The sequence below is a fragment of the Gasterosteus aculeatus genome, chromosome 16 (genome assembly GCF_964276395.1).
Source record: "Gasterosteus aculeatus chromosome 16, fGasAcu3.hap1.1, whole genome shotgun sequence".
In the NCBI taxonomy this organism is placed as follows: Eukaryota; Metazoa; Chordata; class Actinopteri; order Perciformes; family Gasterosteidae; genus Gasterosteus; species Gasterosteus aculeatus.
This window is the reverse complement of record NC_135704.1, coordinates 13,228,536-13,249,480: the sequence shown is the minus strand read 5'-3', so window position 1 is coordinate 13,249,480 and position 20,945 is coordinate 13,228,536. Positions and strand designations below refer to the sequence as shown.

The 20,945-nt window shown below is 40.0% G+C and overlaps 1 protein-coding gene across 2 annotated transcripts in view; it reads right to left on the bottom strand.

The window, feature by feature from the left end:
• The window catches only part of erbb4b (erb-b2 receptor tyrosine kinase 4b), a 217,420-nt gene that overhangs the window by 53,934 nt on the left and 142,541 nt on the right, over nt 1-20,945 (bottom strand). For both annotated transcript variants that reach the window (XM_040201513.2, XM_078091335.1), the window contains exons 5-12: nt 19,455-19,520; nt 13,539-13,657; nt 11,618-11,759; nt 10,126-10,239; nt 9,458-9,584; nt 8,752-8,825; nt 4,750-4,840; nt 2,673-2,872 (exon numbers count right to left, since the gene is read on the bottom strand). In XM_040201513.2, the coding sequence (XP_040057447.2) occupies nt 2,673-2,872; nt 4,750-4,840; nt 8,752-8,825; nt 9,458-9,584; nt 10,126-10,239; nt 11,618-11,759; nt 13,539-13,657; nt 19,455-19,520 (933 nt within the window). The remainder of the gene's footprint in view (nt 1-2,672; nt 2,873-4,749; nt 4,841-8,751; nt 8,826-9,457; nt 9,585-10,125; nt 10,240-11,617; nt 11,760-13,538; nt 13,658-19,454; nt 19,521-20,945) is intronic.

The window sequence follows — 20,945 nt, the reverse complement described above, 5'->3', positions numbered from 1 at the left end:
GGTAGAACGAAGTATGGAAGACGGAATGAAGGACGGGGAACAAACTGTTAAATCAAAGGAATAGTACAAATAATGTCATGAGAACAACATCTAGAATAAGCTCTACGGCTTTGAGTACAAGTAAATCTGCAGTTTACATCCACGTCTGTCCGAGATGTCCGTTCATCCCCACTTATGTTGCGGTCATATATTTATTTATATATTTAACCTGAAAATCATTTTGACTGGTCACATTAAAAGTGGCCCATGTGTTACTAATCTGTTTTCATAATTAACAATGGCTCCGTTCAACGATGGACATTTTCAACTTCAAGTTTCTCTTCCTGTAACCAGTGTGAAATTGTCGACCTACGAATAAGTTCAACAAACCACAGGGAAATGTTGCTTCGGATCGGATCGGATCGGATCGGATCACACACACACACACACACACACACACACACACACACACACACACACACACACACACACACACACACACACACACACACACACACACACACACACACACACACACACACACACACGAGCTCTAATCATCCCAAATAATTAAACTCACCTGTGTGGGATCATGCGTGTGCAGCCGTTTAAGGAATTACTCCGAAAAGTACTTTCATGAAACTGCTCTCTGACTGAGATCAGTGATGGCGATGTAATAGCAGCTTGTAGATCAAGATTTGTGTGAACAAAATAAAAAAAAGTCATCATGTTTTAACCTGAAGAAATAAACACTAAAAACGGCATCGTGACCCAAACGCTGTTTTCCTAATGAGCCATGAGTCAGCAATATATATTCGAGAGCCCCATCATACGTTCTGGGATTCATTTCAGTCAAATATTTTTTTAGATGAATTCTAGTAGGTGAAGCTTGTCAATTGCATTTGGACCAAAGACCAAAGTCTCTGCAGGCAACACAGTTTGATGACGTCTGACCAAACGCCGTCCTTCTAATGGCATTCCTCTGAAGCGATTTGTCAGTCGGAACTCAAAGAGCAGTAATACTCTTCACGCCCCGGACTTCAATCGAGTTCTGACTGTCAAATGACAGCGGTGTAAAAACAAATTGAGCAGCTTAAGGCACAAGAAATAGGGCTTTTAAAACTGAGTCAGCATCGTCCGAAACAGGCAGACGTGAGGAGAGCACACGTGTTTAAAGGCCCCGCTGTCAAGACGTCATCTGCATCCAGATCCTCAACCAACTGCAAAAACCCTCAACTCAAGCTATTAAATGTACAACCAGACAGGTTTTAGTGAGTTAAATTGATTGAAAACAAATAGAACTCATCTTTTTTTACTTGACCTTGTGGAAAAGACAGATAATATCTGACTAACACGTGATTGCATAAAGCATAACTATCATAACTATAGTAGCGCAAGCTAACTTTAGGAGTAGTACTAGTACTACTACAGCTTATAGAAAGTGGTACTTTGGGAACAGGGTGAGTTATAGTTTCAGCGGTCTTTAATTTTCACAATAACCTAATAAAAGTACTACTACAACAGCTACCCCCACTCATAATAAAGATATGGGCACAGAGAGAGAGACTGGGAGGTTTATGTGTACATCTACTTTATAATTGTGAGGACGAATTTGACTTGAGAACGTTTAAAAGAAGTGAAGACATTGTAGCCGGTCTTCTCTTCCGCTTCGGGGTTTACGGTTCCGGTTAGAATTAGGGGTTAGGCAATACGTTTTGAGGGTTTAGGTGAGGAAAAGGGGCTATGGAATGCAATATGTCAATGAATGTCCTCACAGAGATAAAAGAGAGGGATGTGTATGTGCGTGTGTGCGTGCGTGCGTGTGTGTGCCAAACACTAAGCACCTGCCCAGGGGAAAGGAGCACATGAACAGTGAAAAGGGGTCAACTCAATAATGCAAATACTGGCTCATTAATGAACATTATGTATAAATGAATAATGTCTTCACACTTGTGGCAGTAATATAATAAAAAGCCATTTCATTTTTAGGAACAACATTTTTGACTGATCATATTTGATATTTGAGTAATTTAAGTTATTCTCAACTGGATGGTTATGTTGGCTAATTAATCCAATTATTAGAATACTGCTTTTAGTTGTCTTTACAAATGAGCGAGATAATAGCTCCATTGTTACGACAGAAAGACAAGAGAAAGGGCAGCGTATTCCTGCTATTAGATGTGTCAATGCTGCCTTCTGGGGGAGTAAAGTGAAGTTACGGAAACGGCTGATTCGGTCACCCAGAAAACTGTATCTGAAGAGAAATGGCACATCTCAACATCTCCCAAAATAATTGAGTTGAAGCAGTGATCTCATTGTGAGAGTGTCTAAAATTGTGTCCGGTCAGCAATCACAAATTCGGTCAAAACATCAGTGGCTCAGGCCTTCATTCTTTGGAAATCTTTCTTTTGTTCTTCACAACAAGTTTTTTTCCTAAATGAAGTGTGATTGTCAATGATACTGTACTTGTTATTCCTCTATCTAGCAATACATTAGTTATAGCTCATGTTCATTCAAATTCATGCCATTTGATTCTTTTCTTTTTAACAGTGCAGAATCAAAATCAGCAATGCAGTTACATGCTTATGTCTATGGTCCTCGTTCCATCGCAAAGCAAGGCAAACCGCTTTACGCATTTCCACTTTTGTTTTGGGTGTTTGGCTGAACGTGATTGTTCGGCTATCTGGACTTACAGCACTTCCGTGGGCTCTGGTTGTTGCGGACGAGAACCTTCTGGTTTGGAGCCCGGAACAGTCTGGTCCAGTTCACGGTGTCGTAGTAGCAGAGCTGGCTGTTCTCTGCAATGTGGACATTCCCGGCGCTGATCTCTCTCAGTGACCGGAGCTGCAGGGACGAGATGCTCTGCTGCTTCAACACCAGGAGGGAGATCCCACTGTGAGGAGGAGAAGGGATGAGGTAAGAGAGGGAAGTGAAAAGGCAGAGGAGACTGATTCATTTCATAGGATTTAAAACCTCGGTTGATCGCATTTTGATTTTATTTATTCATTGCAAATGGTTGTTGAATGTGCATTATAATAAGGTCATATGTACCTATTACATATTAGTCTTTTATATTGAGTGGAACATTTTCAGTGTACCAGAGGGGTTTGTCAAGTTTGAGTGTTTAATGGATTAGTTTGTTTTAGTTTGTATTTAATTGCCAACATAATCTCTACTTTACTTTAATCCCCTGCATTGTGTTTTAGATATGTTTAAAGAATATAACGTATTAGTTTAAAATATTCACATGGCAACAGCAATATAGCACATGAAGCTTGTTTATTTGTGGTCTTGATACAAATAGCAACTTGGGGAGATGGTATTATTACAACATTTAGTATATTTATTTAAATTTGGTGCAAAAATGCCAATCGTGTCTCTTCAAATAATATGTATTGCATAAAAGCAATCAGCAAAATAAATGATAGGAAATACGTTTTTTTACAACATAAACCTGTAGAAAAATAATTTCCAATCATATTTGACCTCATATTGCTATAGTTAATAATAATTACAAATGCGATAACAGCTTCTACATAGCCGCTGAGTAAAATTAGGGTTAATATGTGCTATACTGCACTAAAATATCAAAAAGAAAATAAATTAGGGTTCGACTTCTCAGTGGAAAAGTCACATTATAACCACACTTTTTAATACTACTAATTACTATAATTATAAATGGTAGATGGACTGTACTTATATAGCGTTTTTCTAGTCTTCCGACCACTCAAAGCGCGTTACCACATCATGTCACATGATCATTCACACCCATTCATGCACTGATAACAGAAGATACTATGCACAGACCCACCTGCCCATCAGTAACTAACACGCACACACTGTAGTCACAGCTACAGGGGGGTTGTTGGGGTTAGGTGTCTTGCCCAAAGACACATCAACATGCGGGTTAGCCAGGCCTGGGATCGAACCGCCAACCCTCTGATTGGAGGACGACCGTGCTTCCTCCTCACCCACAGTTACCAGATTTGATAATCTAGTGATACTAAACTTCAATAATACCCTTTATCTGCTTAATTCTATACATTTACTTTACAGCCACTTAAAGCCACTTGCTGTTGTATGCTAGCTACAGCAACTACGTAACTTGAACTTATTCCCCGCTATCTTTCTTCCAACGCCCGTCCTTCCTCATATCCTTGCATAGTTTATAAATGACAGGAGGCCAGCGGGGTGTCAGAGCCAGAGGGTATGCAGGATCAAGCATGGGATAAAGGTGGAAGGCAGGCTGTAATTTTTACTCCAGCCTGCTGTTTCCATCTGCAGGTGGATGACACACAAGAGCATCCATACGCCTACACACACACACACACACACACCTACACACACACACCACGTCCCAAAGTTCACATTATGCCAGCAGTTACGCTGAAACAATTTCTTCCAACCAAAAGTCAAAGCATATTTTAAAGAACCTTTTGAAAAATCACTAAAATTCAGCTTCGATCTAAACTGGCTTCTTAAAGGTCAAAACACACAAATAATATATATACTTCTTCCTTTAACCACATGTATTTTAATTTACAATTATTTGAATACATGAACCAATCCCACGTATATGCTTATTTTAGTTTTAAATCTTGTAACAATTAACATCAAGAATGTCGTGCTGAGTTTTGAACTTTTTAGACCCATAAGCGCACAGAGTACGTCATGTATGTGATGCTGAGGCAGTTTTGACACAGCTATTATATGAATTACACTCATGGTCTAACAGAAATAACCACATGTATAATGTTTTCAAATGTGTACCTATATAGCGCTCTTCCCCCAATAGTTGCCAGGTTGGAGAAAACACTCAGGTCTGTCATGTTGTCGGGCCAAGACTGGATGTTCAGGAAGCCTAAAAAGTGGAACACAGACACACAAACACACAAACACAGTAGTTATTCTATAATGAGTCACCAGTACTGACAAACTAATATCAGCTGTCTATCATTTTTACTCTTTTCTAAAAGTGGACAGTTAAAAATCAGAAGGGAGAGTTGGCATCTCTCTGGATTCAGCAATGTTCCAGGATACAAGTGTCATCTGACGGCAGACAAGCACCTCTAGATAAAAGATCTCTCAGAGAGGAGTTTGGTGCTAGCTAGGCCCAGTGCAGAGTTTGATATTAATCAATATTTTTGCATTTTCTTTACCTGCGTCTCTACTGTTGAATCATTTAAAAGATTAAATGAATAGCTGAGAAGATGGCTTTGGCTAAGATTTTCAATAATAGATTGAGACATATGACATATTTAGTTGGGAAAAAGGGGTGGGGGGGAGGGGTAAAATGCCCAAGCCAACAAACAAATCAGTTTGATGACACTATGGGACCAGGGCAAAAATTGAAGGAGAAGCATGAAAGAGGTGGTGAGATCTTGGAAGTAGAGGAAGTTCTGGTATCAAGTTAGAATGAAAAACACAGAGGCGACCAGTTGCGGTTTTACCTTCTTCCTGGCAAAGAAGGTAGAGAGCGAGCACACAGTGGAAGGTGAGAATAGCAGTGTGGTCATTCTCCAATCAATCAACAGTCTGACTCCATTATAATAAAATGTGTTTTCCTATTTGGGATACAAAGAGATGCAGAGAAGAAGGGCCTCCGTGGCCTGTTGACAAGATAGTAATGATCTTCAACAATACCTTTTTTAGTTTGTTCACATTTGTTTGTCATTTTTAAGCAGATGCTTATAGTGTAGATGAAGACATCGGTAAAATACTAAAGTTGGGTCTTGGTGAGGAACACTATATGGCTCATGGTCAACATCCTCACACTAAAAGTGAAATATTAACGTTAAACATAACCTCGGATCACATGGGGTGTATTTCAGGATGCCGAGGGCCTCTCAAAGGCGCTATAGGATCGTTAGTGTACCTGTCAGCACGAATTGTCAATTCATGACAAAACCTGCAGTGCTGAGGCACCTCGCAGCTCCATCGTGGTGCTCTTCTGAGGTAAGCAGGTGCTTCCTGCAGGAAGATGCTGGAGACTGGTTTGCTATTGTAATACTTGGATAATGACAGACATGCCGTGCTCACGGTACAGGGACGGTGCAGAATATACGTGACACCAAATTTCAAAATAAATACCCAGTTAAAGGTTACATTTTAACAAAAAGTATATATGTATATATAGGGTATTTGGATTTTGAAATATGGCCTCTACACAACAATTTAAAATCAAGCTATCTTATTGAAGTGCAGACTTTTAGCCCTTAATTCAACGGATAAAACAGAATATTGCATGAAAGGTTTAGGAGTTGCATTTTCATACAGACCACCACATGCTCAGAGGCTCAAAAACAAATAAACTAACATATCTATGAAGATAATCATTGTTCTTTATTACTTGGAAGAAACTGCTTCGCGGGAAATAACAGGATGGAGTCTGGCATCAATAAACATCACAAAACATGTTTTTATATCCCGTGAATGCTGTTCCAAGCTTTTGTTTCAGCCTACTTCTATTGCTTCCTGTTTATGGTTCTATCTGCAATCAGTTGTACCTAAATAAATAAGTAAAACCCATGCTAAATTGGATTAGAATCAGGTGACTGACTTCAAAGGACCATTGAATACTCAAAGAATAACAGCCTTCTTTTGCCCCTAAACTCTTATGTTGTTTTCACAGTATGTTTTGTTTCACTATCCATCTGCACTGTGCAGCGGGCAAATGAGCGGAAAGAAAGACCCTAAATACCTCCGAATTCATCCTGCTCCTTCTATCAGCTGTGACATCATCAATACACACCAGTGACCCAGTCCCATTGGCAGCCATACAAGTCCGTGCCAAAACACTGCCTGCACCATATTTGACAGATTATACATATAGGCTTTTTGGGGCTTTTTTGGGAGACTCCTGAAAAAAACATACTCGTACATTGTGTACATGTTTTGTCTGGACTTTTATTCAGGCGTAATGAGAAAAATGCATTTGGCCCCATCCTTATGTTTTAGTGCCTTTACCTTCTCTGCCAAGTAGTTGTTTTAGACAAAAATAGCAAAGTTTAATTATCAAAGTGGTTCATGTTCTGCTAAGAGACACATCGGTGGTAAAACAACAAAAAATAAATTATGGATCCATTTAGACAGGAAGGGCGTCAACTCAAAATCAAATGTTAAGGGTGCTTGACTTCTGGTGAATAAATCTGTGCAACAGCATCAAAAAACCCTACTAACCTGAGTTGATTGAGCAATTGGTGGGTGGAACCTTAACTGGTGAAATGTCTTTTAAGAAGCAAGAATACTTCAAAGAAGAAACAAAAGACCAGTGTGACCTCGGGGTCACACAGGCAGGTTGGCTGCCTCCGTCAGAAGTCATGTTCTCTTGACAGCTGGGAGAGACGACAAGCAGAGCTGACAAACACCCTTGACCACATTGTGTTGGACCAATGGGTCGTCTCCATCACCTGCTCTCAAACCATAGTTTGTTCTACTGTGTGTGATCTATAACAGTGCAGCTTATTACAGCATTTGTGATGATAGTTTTGATATTCAAAGCCATTTTATATGTGCTTTTAGTATTCAATCACGGTTTTGTCGTCTTGTTGTGTGATTGTTATCACTCCGTTTATGTCCATTCTCTTTGAAGTCCTTCAATTTCTACATTTGTCAAAAGCATCAATCATTGTTGACCAGCTTATCGCAACCTGACGGAAACACACAGGCCGACAGATTAGCACATCATTGATTTCTGTGGTTTTCCACTTAAGGAAGAGACTAAGATTATCAATATAATCTGGACAGAATGGTGCGCGTGTTTGGCTCACTCCTGTCTGAACTCTGTTTGCTGTTGAACAACAACACAGTAGTTTTTATTTTTCAAATCACATTCCGATCTTGCAGAATAATGCTGCAAAAGCAGGAGCTTGTTTAAAAAAGTAGAAGGTTTAACAAACATTGCCTAGCAGTAAACTTAACCTTCGGATGGAAAGCTCTGAATTCTGAACATTCTGATCCGTTTGTTCAGTCATCTCTGAGATCCAATACACAGTTCACCATGGCAACAGGTAAATAGAAGGAGGTGCCTTCTATTTACGAGTCGAGTGGACATTGAGACATTAATGCAGGTAAGATATAAATGGACTTTTTCTTTTTTTATTTGGAGCTTGAGGCAGAGCAGGCAAAAGTGTCGGTAAGTCAACACAAGGGCCAAGAGAGGAAAAATACAGGTCATTTGAAATAATAGATAGAAGGAATATAGATAAATGATTGCTCTTCACTTGAAAACGCTTTGAGCTGAAATATATATTTTTTTCCAGGTTATACATAAGAGGAATACTGTTTGTGTGCTTTTTGTAACAAACAGCAACATGCTGTTGTCTCATCAGTGAGCATCACTTCAGAGGTGAACGGTTTCTTTCAGATGGCATTTGGGCCAAGAGATGCAAGTATGCATGCAGCTAATAAGAAGTGATGTCATAGGGGAGATTAACGATGCGCACCGCATGTTCTGGATCTTTTCTTCGTGGTGCGTGAAGGGAGAGCTGGAACTGTGGGACTCAAGGCTAGGGACTCCCCGAGGGAGAAGGGGTAGAGAGACAGAAGACTCATCGGATATTCATCTCATGCTGCAATGTCTGTCCTTGGTGTGGACAGTCTCAGGGGGAGGGAGGTAGACTCGAGCAAATACACAAAGAGATACACACAAACATTACGCATACATGCACACTAAAGGCGGCACAAACGTGCGGGAAGAAAGGGAAGAGTATCTTTTTTTATTAATTTGTAGGCGTGTGCAGAGATGTTTGCAGTGCAAGTTGTGTTCCTCACCTGTAATCTCCCGAACGGTGCGAAACACATTGAGTTTTTCTGGGTCCAAAGCTTCAATGTTGTGATACACGTCCCTTTGAATGATAATTAGAGTTCAAAATAACATTTTTCTTTGAAACAACAGAAATATCACAGCATTTGAAATGTACAATATATTGACAGGACAATTCAGAATATCTGATTTACAGTAACTATTTACAGTATACAGTATTACAGTATATCTAAGTATAAATAAAATTCTAGCTTTGACTAGCATGACATATTTGGCATACCAATTATTTACACATTCAGACATTTAACATTTAAAAGAAACTCTGGACTTCAAGGTGACACTCTTATCAAGCGATTTACATTAAAAGTGTTAAAAAAACACACTTGACCATGAATATTTGCTACATAGTTTGTTCCCAAAGGAATTTATGCAGAACTATATTGGTGGGATTTTGATTGAGCTGAGAAAAGAATATATATTTTCAACAATCTGTCACTATCTGATACCATCATCTAATTCTAATATTGATTTTTAATTTTTTAAATTCAGTTTTAGTTTAAGTATATTAACATATTCCATTTGAACATTGTCAATCCAGGACTTCTAAATCAACACTTCCAAGAAAGGACACGACATGTCGAAACATGGTGACAGCTCTCCTGTTCCATCCCGTAGTTCAACATTCGTATTAATTAAATGTTAGTTCAATCTTACCCTTTGATCCCAGTGATAAGAAACACCAGGTTGCCGTTGATTTTGGTGCAGTTGACAAACTTGTCAATGTTTCTGGAGTCTACCGTCTGAGCCGCTTGTAGGCTGGCTGTGCCGATGCCATCACACGCTGCAAGTGAGAAATAAAAATGTATTAGTTTCTAATGCCGACATGATAAAGTAATTATATATAAAGGTATGGAATGGAACCGTTATTAAATCTACAACCGTAAATCATCTTTAGGTATCAATAGATTATACAGCAATTTATCATCCCAAATAAATGGCATTTTTTAATTCAACAAAAATAGCCCAAAACTGTATTTATTATTCTGTTTCAACTGGATGTGTTGGTGTACGCATGTGTGTATATGAGAGTGTGTTGTGTCTATATATATGCATGTATATGTGCATATCTACGTAGCAGTATGTGAGTATATGTATATGTATATTGATAATGGATGGTTGATTTTTAATGTATATCTGAAAATCCATAAAAACTTTGATCACAAAACTCAGTATGGATGTGGTAATGATTTATTGATCTTTAGATGCTACAAACACAATTGATAAGCCCTATATTAACATAAATGGATAACTAATAGTAATATATTTGAACAATTTCATCAACTAAAAATATTTGAATATTTGAACATTTGTTTGTGCTTTACCTTTTGGACAGATGTCAGTACAAGGAATGCACATCTTAACACGTTTGTCCTCCACCTCCATCTTGTTACTGGGACAGGCTCTCACACAGGAGCTATGATCCACCACAAAGTTATCTGGAAAACATTTCACCATAAATGTCAAATACAGTTTGTCAGCTGTTTGTCACACAGGAACATCCGGTAAAATAAGTGGCACTTGGTGTAAGAAATTAGAAAAGTGTTACTTTGTCACTTTCATTCACCAACACGCTCCAAAATTGCAGCACAGGATGAATCATTCATGTTTGGATTGATCTATCTACAAATGAAAGTCTTTCATATTCAATGATTCTTGGTTTGAAGAAATGCAAAGACAACTACAACTAAGGGACTCAGCAAACTGACCATATAGGGAGGACGTATTCAGCTCTCTCGTGCTTGTTTCTTTAATGGAGGCAGCCTCCTCCGTTATTACCTTCCCTGCGTGTCATTGCCCACATTGATACGTTTGTAAGGTCTTTCCACACCCATGCCACATTTCAACAGTAGCTAAGATTCCAATTTAGCCAATGGCCGAGCCTTGTTCTGCAGTCTAAAGAGGCTTGAGCTCGTAGGTTATTGCACAGTTCATGGCAAATCCCTAAGATAAGCACAGGAAAGAACAACAACTGTTTTTCTCATGTAAAAGAAAATGCAGCAGGACAAACCACTGTATGGCCGTCATGACCACAGGGCTGTAAAGGCTTGAACTTCTTTAGTCAATTCCCTTGTGTCAACTTGAATCATGTCTCAACCCAAATCACCCGCAGGGGACTTTGAATAAATTAATTTAAACAGCCGTTTGTAGAAATGAAGAGCAGCATCAGCCTTCACTTTGTAAAAAGAACTTATTCCCGGTTTCTAAAACTGAAATTGATCCTCACACAGATCACCTGCAAAGTGATCTTTGTAAAACACAAAGCAAGCGGTGTTTACACCGAAGCGGTTTTGGATATTCAGAATGATCAACTGGATCTATCATCCGGTTTAAGAGGTAAATGTAATTCAGACAATTTAAGTCTTTAATCGCTGTTCTTGTTCGCGGCAAATTGTATCTGCTCGTGTTCAAATTAAAATAAGCTATTTAAAGAGCAGACCTGTGCTGGCTACTGTTAATGCACTTTGTATGCTGTATGTATGTGTATGTATTTGTTTATGCAGTTATTATCTTTGGTGAGAGATAAGAATTATACTGGAATTCTGCAAATATAATGCATTTTGGTGGTTTCTATACTACGCTCAAGTTTCCCCAATTCTCAGCCAAAGCAGTTATGTGTGTGACTTAAAATATGTTTCATTTTTACACTTTACCTCAATGTCACATATTTTGCCAAAGGGAAAATGTTTTGCTCGAGAATGTTTGCATTCTATCACCATTGTCACAGTGTCGGTTTGACTATTGAAATTGTGGAATCATCAAACGTATAGTAGTCAAGCAAGTGTGTGCATGTGTGTGTGTGTCAGGGAGACTTACGAGGACACTTTTTGACGCAGAAGGCTCCGTAGGTGTACTTTGCTCTGGGATTGTGTTCCAGTTGGAAGGTGGTGGGGTTGTAGACAAAGGGCTGGGGGCACTGGGTCACACATGCCCCGCTGTCATTGAAGTTGGTGCAAGCCTGCAAGACAGCACACACACACACACCACACGTGGTGGTGGAAAAAGTATTTAGAATATTTACATGAAGGGTTATTTAAAAAGAAAAAAAAAACTGTAACCTGCATAGAGTAGAGGGCGTGGCTAGAGGTGACATCACTGACTCATGCAGAGAGAAAATAACGCATGCACCCAATGAAATTGCCACTTGGACAAGTGTGATTTGCCTTTTCTGGCAGTTTTTACATTATTACAAAATGTGGACAGTGTTTGGTTGAGTGTTGACATATTTAAAGCATTTCAATAATGACTTAACTTTAAAATAAGTGATGGACCTCCACGGCTACAGAGAGCTACTCAACTGCAAAACCCGAGAAAGAGTCAATTATAACACTTATAACCGTATATGCTGATCTTCTTATATTGACCTTCAATATTGCAACATATTCATATTCATCTCCGACAGGTATGAGCCCCCCCACCCACTCCCCCGTCGGCCTTTCCACAATGAATCAGTGCGAAGATATTCACCATTGTGAATAAAATGCACAAGGAAATTCCCTGGAATAGAGCAACAAGACACTTGGCTTTCTATGTCTCCCCTTCCAGTGGTGAAAGGAGCAGGCATGTTACCTACGGGCGATGATACTCTGTGAATATGGAGCGCGTGTGCGGTTGAGCGAGGGAGACGGCGTTCAGGGCAGACGGGTGTGTTAGATACGGATAGAAGGAAAGGAGCACGGGAGTTGTCTTGTGTCTGTAATGCACATTGTATGTTACGGCTTGCCCACGAATAAACATCGCCAAAAAAAGCTCTAAAAACAAGTTTTTGTCTTGTCTCGTTTCCCAGCTGCCTTTGTTGAAATGAGTTATCTGTTGAGTGTGACACCAAAGCAAAAATCACATCTGATACGCTTGGGTTCTGGATGGGGGGGGAGAGTGCGCTTTTCCAGTTCACAGTAAGAACTGTGGTCCATGAGCCTTTTACATTTTTCAAATTAAAGGACAGATTTATCATGTTTTGAATTTTATTTTTCACTTTAATGTTCTGAAAAAACTCCACACAAAACAACGTAGGTATGGACTCAGCTTATGTTTGCTCTAGTTTGGTTCTAATTTGTTCTAGAGATCAGCTCCTATGTCTTATTAAGAAAATTCATAAAACAGATTGAGACAATCAGTCCAAAGACATGCAGCTTAGCTTGATTGACCCTAAATTGCCCATAGGTGTAAATATGATTGTGAATGGTTGTTTGTTTCTATCTCTCATCTGTGTGATAATCTGACAACATGTTCACGTCTACTCGGCCTTCTCCTGAAATCCATTCTTTTACTTTTAAGTGTGTGAAGAATTGAGAAAAAGAGCAAGAACTCCTGGAGTTCAAAAAGGGAGGTGCACAGAATTACAAGTTTAACATATAGAGGGTTGAAAATAAAAATGTTAAAGCACCCGCCTAAGAGCCAGAAGGGAGAAGAGGCGGGTGAAGTCTGTATTTAAAAACGACACTCATGTTAGGTACAATCGGAAACGAAATGTCATTTGATGATATTTGACATCCAAGTGGCATTTTAACAAAAGAGCCTGGTAGAATAAATCATGTTGAAGATTTCCTTGAATCAAAATAAGTTAAAAATTGCAAGTAAAGTGTTTCAGGTTTGTGACAAACAGGAAGAGAATGGTCAGGAAATGCTTAGTTTTTTGGTGGTTGGGGTATAATATTAACATGAAAACAACCCTTTTTCTAATGCATTTTTTAAATGACATGTGTGTATATGTATGTGTGTTTGTGTGCTCACTTACAAAGCAGTCTGTGTCCTTGGGTCCATAGCAGCCACCTGCACACTCACGATGGCAGCAGTCACTAACATAGGGGCCGAAGCAACGGCCGTCACACTGCTCAGCACAAACGGTCTTAGTTACTGCGGATTGACAAATATGGAAAAGACAAAAAAGAGGATATATTTATCATATAACAAACAGTTCAGATGGTCAGTGGCAATTTGTGGTATCCACCGCTGGATGGGGAGCCGGACTTTTTTGCACTGCAATCGTTCCGTGAAACAAATGCAACTGTGCGTTCCAGAAGACAGTGTCATCTGCCACCTACAAACTTTATTCTATCAATGTTTGCCTCCCCTCATGCTCCTGTGGGGATCTCCACCTAGATACGGCGAAGGCGTAGCGAGTCCTCATCTCATTCAGTGTCCCATGGTCCTTTCCTAGCGAACGCATCTGGACCCTTTTGCTTGTCTCCTGCCCTGTGTGCCTCGCTTATTGACAGCCACACGTTAAGGCACATAGGATGGTGCCAGTAGTGCGATCAGTATGAGCCTGAGCGTTTTCTTAAGATATTGAGAATGGATCAGAGAGGGAAACTCAACAAAAAGTTCCACTTAGTTGCTGCTGGGCAGTGGCAGACTCAGGCTGTCGGGCTGATGGAATATAAAGGACACCCGCCGCACAAGGTTGGTCACTGGCGCGTAAAAATCTCTCTAACATGTCGGCGAGCCTCTGAACAAGGGGAAGTGCCACACACCGTTCCACTGAAGGAGCACCCTTCAGGACGGTGCATCACGGTTCCTCCTCTGCAGGGGAACCCTCAATGCCACCTTATCATGTTGTATCTACCACAGGGGAGACCAAGGCATGTTGTTACCTCAGACTAAGTAGCTTTCTTCACAATGTTTGATACATTAATTGTGTTGCCTGTGAAGAATCATGCTTTTTTTTAAACTGTGTGTAGCAGTAGAAATTCCCAACTTTTTGCTTGGCTTCAGTTAGAAAAGGAATAAAATGAAGTGACAAACCACCAGGGAATTAGGATGCACTGCATTTCTTCGCACTAAATGAAAATCAACCTAGTGTAACAAAGAATAGACAGTGGCTTGAGTGGTGATATGTATTGTGCGTCCACACTGGTGTGAGGCTTGTCACTCAGGGATCTGTCATTCACGGACGGACATTTGCAGTTTATGCTTCCATCAAGTTTCACCCTGCCTGAAAATTCAAGATCCATTTTTTTTTTTTCGGAGGAAAAAACAATGTGGGGCGATGTATAAATTTCTTGCTTCCTTCAGGAACCAAAAAACAACAAAAAATTATATTAAAAAAAATGTAGCCTCCAGAAGATTCTTTGATAAAGGTCAAAGTAAATGAGTCACAGATATTCTAACTGAGATGTTGTCACATTACTCTCTTGTGGGAAAAGCAACGATAGGGTTCAATGCTAGAGTGCAAATGTGCATGTGTGTGTGCGTACGGGTGTGTGGATGCACATAGTTTATTTGTGCTATGTTTCCCTTTGGGCACCGTGGTGACAAGATATTATCCCAGTGATTGATACAAGGCCACAGACCACCCGGCAAACACACAGACACACACTTCAGTCTTTGCCTTACGTACCATCAGTGGCATTCCATTAACAGTGCTTGGGCTAAAATGAAATGGCCTACTTAACTCAAAAGACACTCTGTCAAATAAACGACCTTGCCAGACGAGAGACGCAACACTGTTTTGGCTTTAAACTTACACTTTAGGAAAAAAAACGAAAAAAAAAGAAAAAAAACATGCTGGCGACGACAAATACAAAAGGAATCCATCTCATAAAATACGCCTGGAAGCTTCCATTTGAGCAAGTTGTAGACAGCAGCATCAGTCACAGGACCCACTGCCTCTCAGTTCTCATTTAAATGAGCTGGAATGTGCTTTTTCACTCCTGGTTTCCAAAAGAGCTTCATAAGTGTATTTTGGGTTGGGTTTTTTATGCTGTGGGAACTACACTTCTAGAACCAGCTAAATTAATCTTTTTTGAATTTGTGCAAATTTGAGCATGCATAAACCTTGAACAAAAAAAAAAGGACATAGCGCTCTGTGCAGCACCAGGATGGAGCCTCAGGACTCCGCTGTCCAGCACGTCATCCGCACTTGGCGGACCACAGCGCGACTGTCATAGCAGATGTTTAATTCAAGATCCAACGAAGTACATTCTTTAAAGTGAAGTTGTTGGTTTTTGGGAAAACTGTGAGCCTGATATTTTTTTGCCATTTAGGAAATGATTAGTATTTGATGCAGAAACAATGTAGGTTTCTTAAGCCCATCATGCTTGCATTGGAAACAATAAATAAATAAAATGGCTTACTCAGCATGCTGTTGAGCTATTATGCAGATCCATTTTATAATTTTATCCCTGTGTAGCTTTGCTGTGTTTGGAAGATCTAGTCCTGCTTGCCCTAAGTGGCAGGCACTGAACCGAGGCCAACACAAAGAGAGTTCAGCAGTGTCTGCATACTCCATTATTTAACTTTTAAACTTTGACCTTGTCGCAGTACATTATACCCCGAGGTTCTCACTGCGCTAACCGTGGCCCGTTTCTCCTTCACTAAAGGATCAGTTTTTAACTACATTCTTTTCTAACTACAACACAAAGTTGCTCTATTGTAGTTGATGAAATTGAGTGTAACAGATATAAAATAATCAAACATATGCATAACTACTCAAATTATCTCTTTTAGTGTCGGTCCTACAGTATGTGGTGACTGTATTTTCAGTGACAAAGGGATCGCTTGTAGTGAGTAATTGACAGCGGTTTCAGGGTTCAGTGCTTAAAGATCTGGCGACGTGTGAATTAGTGACGTAGATATGACAGCTGTTGAGAACATGGAGGAAGCGTGCGGCCGTCATCTTTAGCGACTGTGCATTTTTTATTGAATTAAATGTAGGGAGGTATGTTCTCACCCGATGCAGCTAGCAACATCAGTGACCTTTCGGAGAAACATTATCATTACGACAAGAAATCCAGGTCTAAGAAACACAAAAAAACCTATCATACCATAACCATTGAAATTTAATCTTTGTTATGATCAAAGTGGTCTTTCTTTTGACATTTTCAGACTTTTTCTTTCCATGTACACGTATTTCAGCACAATATAATTGAGGGGTTGTGAGGTAGAACAAGAACAAAAATTATGAATCATGACATCCAAGACGAAGATGGTGAGATAAAGGAGGCAGACGGACACGGACGCGGCTTATCGAGGGTCGAGTCCGTGGCGTGTTGGTAACAAGTCCTGGTCTAACAGTTCATTTCTCATTATCTTAATGAGATCGCCACCACAGGACAAATACGATGAGACAAGCCAGGGTTTTGGAAGGAAAAGATGAAGTATTCTGTGCACGGAGTGAAGGAAAGAGCGAAGGCAACTGATGGCAAGGATAGCACAATAAAACCAGAGAATTAATGGACAAACGAGAACTGTGTGTGTGAGCTCTTTCGCCTGCATGTACATGATGTTCCTATGTAGGGTTGAGAAGTTTAATCATGTGGTATACTACTAATTGTATAGTCCATGTTCTGTCAACACGCTTCCTTGCATTTGTGTGCCTGCAGAGTAATGGGACATCTGTAGATAAAGATGACAGTAAATATCTGTGCACTAACTAACAAACTTTTTTTGAACCATTTATTTGATTTAACCATTTATTTGATTTAACATTAACTTCAACATTGATTTTACACTGGATGACCATTCCAGAATTAGCGTTTATGTTGTTCATGGGATGACAGCAACATCCTGACCTCCCGGAGAGGGAGTATCAAAATAAAAGCATAAAATCAGCATGGTTTGTTGATAAAAGGTCCTGGTTTACCTGGAAAGGTCAAAAAAGCATGTGCTTTTTGCCACAAGACCCCCCCTTCCTACATATGTAGATGCAGTGTTGTTTTTTCTTAACCAGGGACGGAGCCTGACATTGTAAATTATGGGGATGCATTTCTCTTGCATTAACGGAAGCTATATGAAATATTTCTAAAAGCCATTTATAAATCGGCATAGAATGTGAGGAAAGAGAAATTAGAGGTGCCAAGGTAAAAGTCTACATTGTTCTAGAATCACCACAATACTGTATGTGGATGAATAATTTGCCAAAATGAGGCAGAAAATGTCTGGCATTACTATTTTTAAGTTGCATTAGAAGGATATGCATTTAGTGCAAAGGGAAATTACTAATCTATTTGTATTAAACCATCCTGTGGCGACTTTAATTATCTTCAATCTTTTTAAGGGTTTAGCATGGTAATAAAAAAGCTTAAAACAACACTGCATGACGATGAAAGGTTGGATATAGCAGGCCATATTTCTCCAGTAATATAATGAGTTTGCCAATCCAGTCCTGAGAGACTGAAGCAAAACAGCGTGGTAGATATTTATCAAAGATTAAGGAAAACATTAGGTGCTGTGACCTTTCCTGTGGTTTAGTTTAGAGGACCTGCTGGGACCTGGATATTATATTTTCTCCCCTTTATTCGTGAGTATGATGGCCTTAAACTGGCCGTTCAACATGTACACTGTGTGTTCTGTACACTGTGCGCAAAGCAGACAAAAACAGGGGGGGGGGGGGCTGAGAGAGTGACACTGACGCAGGCAAAGGACTGAATGACAGGGAAATAACATGGATGCACACTCCCTGGGGATGGACTAAGGGAGTGTGCATCATTCTCACACTCTGTCGCAGCTGCAATAAGCTAGTGTGAAAAATGGGAGTTCCCAGCAGGAAGGTTTGTGGAAGACGTGTTGGGGGTCCGGGGAACTAAGGCGTTGATATGTGCGTGTGTGTGCCTGAGGTTCTGGCATCTCCACAGCAATTACGGGCTTGTGAAATAAATGTCCAAAGCGGGGCCTTTTTACGAGGCTAAAAGCCGCCTACAAACTTATAACCAAACTGTTCTCGCACTATGAATTCCATAAGTCAAATAAACTGGGACTACATTCGTTCACTTAGGTCAGCGGTACTTTAATACGCTTACACAGGCTTTCGAAATGCTTGCTTTACTGAAAATGTCATTGACAAAAAAATTGTTCCGCCAATGTAAATGTCAGCCAAGATATTAGGAATATTATTTCACAATTAGTTAGAAAGGACATGGCAAAAAAAAGTGAAGAAATGCATCTTCTGCGTTGCCCAAGGAAACGCAAGACCTTCTTTTTATGGAGAAATATTCATGCAAACGAGTTGGCTTTAAATGGGATCATGAGAGTAATAGTTAAATGTGTACAGTTAGGGGGTTTTGTCCATGTGCACTTGGGTTAATAGTTTTTTTTATCACAACAAGCCACACCGCTGTGAATGAGCCAGCTGAAATTAGAAAATGAGCTAATCTTCAGGCTGATGTTTGTCCAAAACACATCAGAGTGAAGTACAATATTCAACACTAAATTCAACAAATACCACATGGGATTCATCATCAAAGGCATATTAGTGACCAAATAAATTGTGCAGGTTGGATTTCAGGCAGTTCAACTAATATGATTTGGTACCTTTAAACAAAATTCGCACCATTTTCACAAATTCTTGACCCAAAGCAACTCCCTTAAATTGCATAACTTGAAGCTTTGACAGAGGTAAATAGCAAAGGTTAGAACAGTCCTACCCATCCACCAAACAAACCAATTTACTCAAAATCAGATGTTAGTTGGTTATAATTTCAGAATACTTTTAGTGTCAGACAAGTAGATATGCAGGTGTAGATATATGTAAAAAAAACAAGACAGCAGTGCATATGTAAAGGGAGGAATTACGAAACAAAATCAATTGTATTCATCAAAGATCCAAACATGTGCTTAGATCATCTGCATACTGACAAAAGTACCTTGGAGGAGGAGAGAGCAAGCCACTAAAATGCCATGCGGAGTCTTGAGCTAATAAAAGTAATGAACTTACAGCTCTGACACTGGTCACCTTTCGGCCCCCAGCAACGGCCGTTACAGGAACGATTGCACTTTTGACCTGCACACAAGTTCAAGGAAAGAGATGATTGGCATTTCACATTAGCAAACAGTTACTTATTCACAAAATATGATCAGTATGAGCCTTTAAAGTCCATATTAGCTGAACCCAAGCTGACCGCGTCTACCATCATGAACTCCTGTGACACCCAAATTGATGCCTTGGCTCCCCTTTACGCACACATGATGTGCGTGTGCGCTTCGTTGGTGCCTGATCTTCCTTATAATTGTAATCTGGCATAAAGAACTCAATACATTAGAAATAACGGCGCTTAATGACATTACAGGCCTGCTTTGTGGTTGATTACACTGTATGATGATGGCATATTTATTAATGAGTTCTATTCAAATGACAGTTTTCTACCCTTATATTTGATATTTGATATATTTGAACAAAGATGGTGAAACTCGTCATCTTTTAGTAACAACAAAGCCTCTCTGATTGGTACGTGCTGTTCCAGTCTTAAAAGAAAATGAAATAACCTTGGAACAGGTTGTTTTGTGAAAATAAGTAAATGTGTGTCTCTATAAATCAGCCCAGCATTAAACTGGCACACACAAGGTGGGAATAAAAGCAGTAAAGCAGCAGGAAGCAGCATCATACCCTTAGAGCCTTTCCGCTTTTTTTGTGTTTTTTTGGAGGACTTAATTGACTGTGTAGTAATTGACTGTGGGGGAAGTGAGCCTGGATAAGTGCACAAGTGCTGTCCTCTGTCCATCAGCCTCTCCAGATGAGAGCTATTAGCATGGATACTCCATTCCCAACCGAAAGCCTCTCCATCTTCTTCCCTTCTCCTCTTCCTCGTTTGTGACCCTCTTCACCACACATCTTCAATCCACCCCTTTGCCGATTCATCGCTCTTCTTTTTCACTTAGCGTTCCATTCCTGTCTTTTTTCCCCCCAGTCTGCGTGTCTGCTTTTTTTTCGCTTTCACAGACTGTTCTGCTAGGAACTAGAACGTTGACAGCGCTTGAGAGGTTGACAGCCTCGGCCGGATGAAAAGTAGCAGACAAACCGGATCATGGTACAAATGTCAGCCAGCGACGAGTGGTCATCTGACCCCAGATGCACTTAGTAATATCTCTGTTTGCCCCATGAAGTCAAGACAAAGAGCTTTCCTTTAGTGTACGAGGTCTTAACTTTATCATCTTATAAATTCTGAGCGACCTTGATTAAACCTGTCCAGTTCTCTTCCCGCACCATCATCTTTTACAGCTTTCTTAAAACAGCCGATAAGGTCAAACTGTCGAGAACGCAGCCGTGTGGGGGCTGGAAGTAAAAAAAACGACCGGATGCCAGGTTTCCAACTGGATCAACGGGACGGGGAATCAAAGACATGTCCTATATTTGAGAGAACCGATGAACACAACAACAACAACTAGTGGCACAAATAAGTCACAAGTAATAACAGCCTGATCTCAGGTC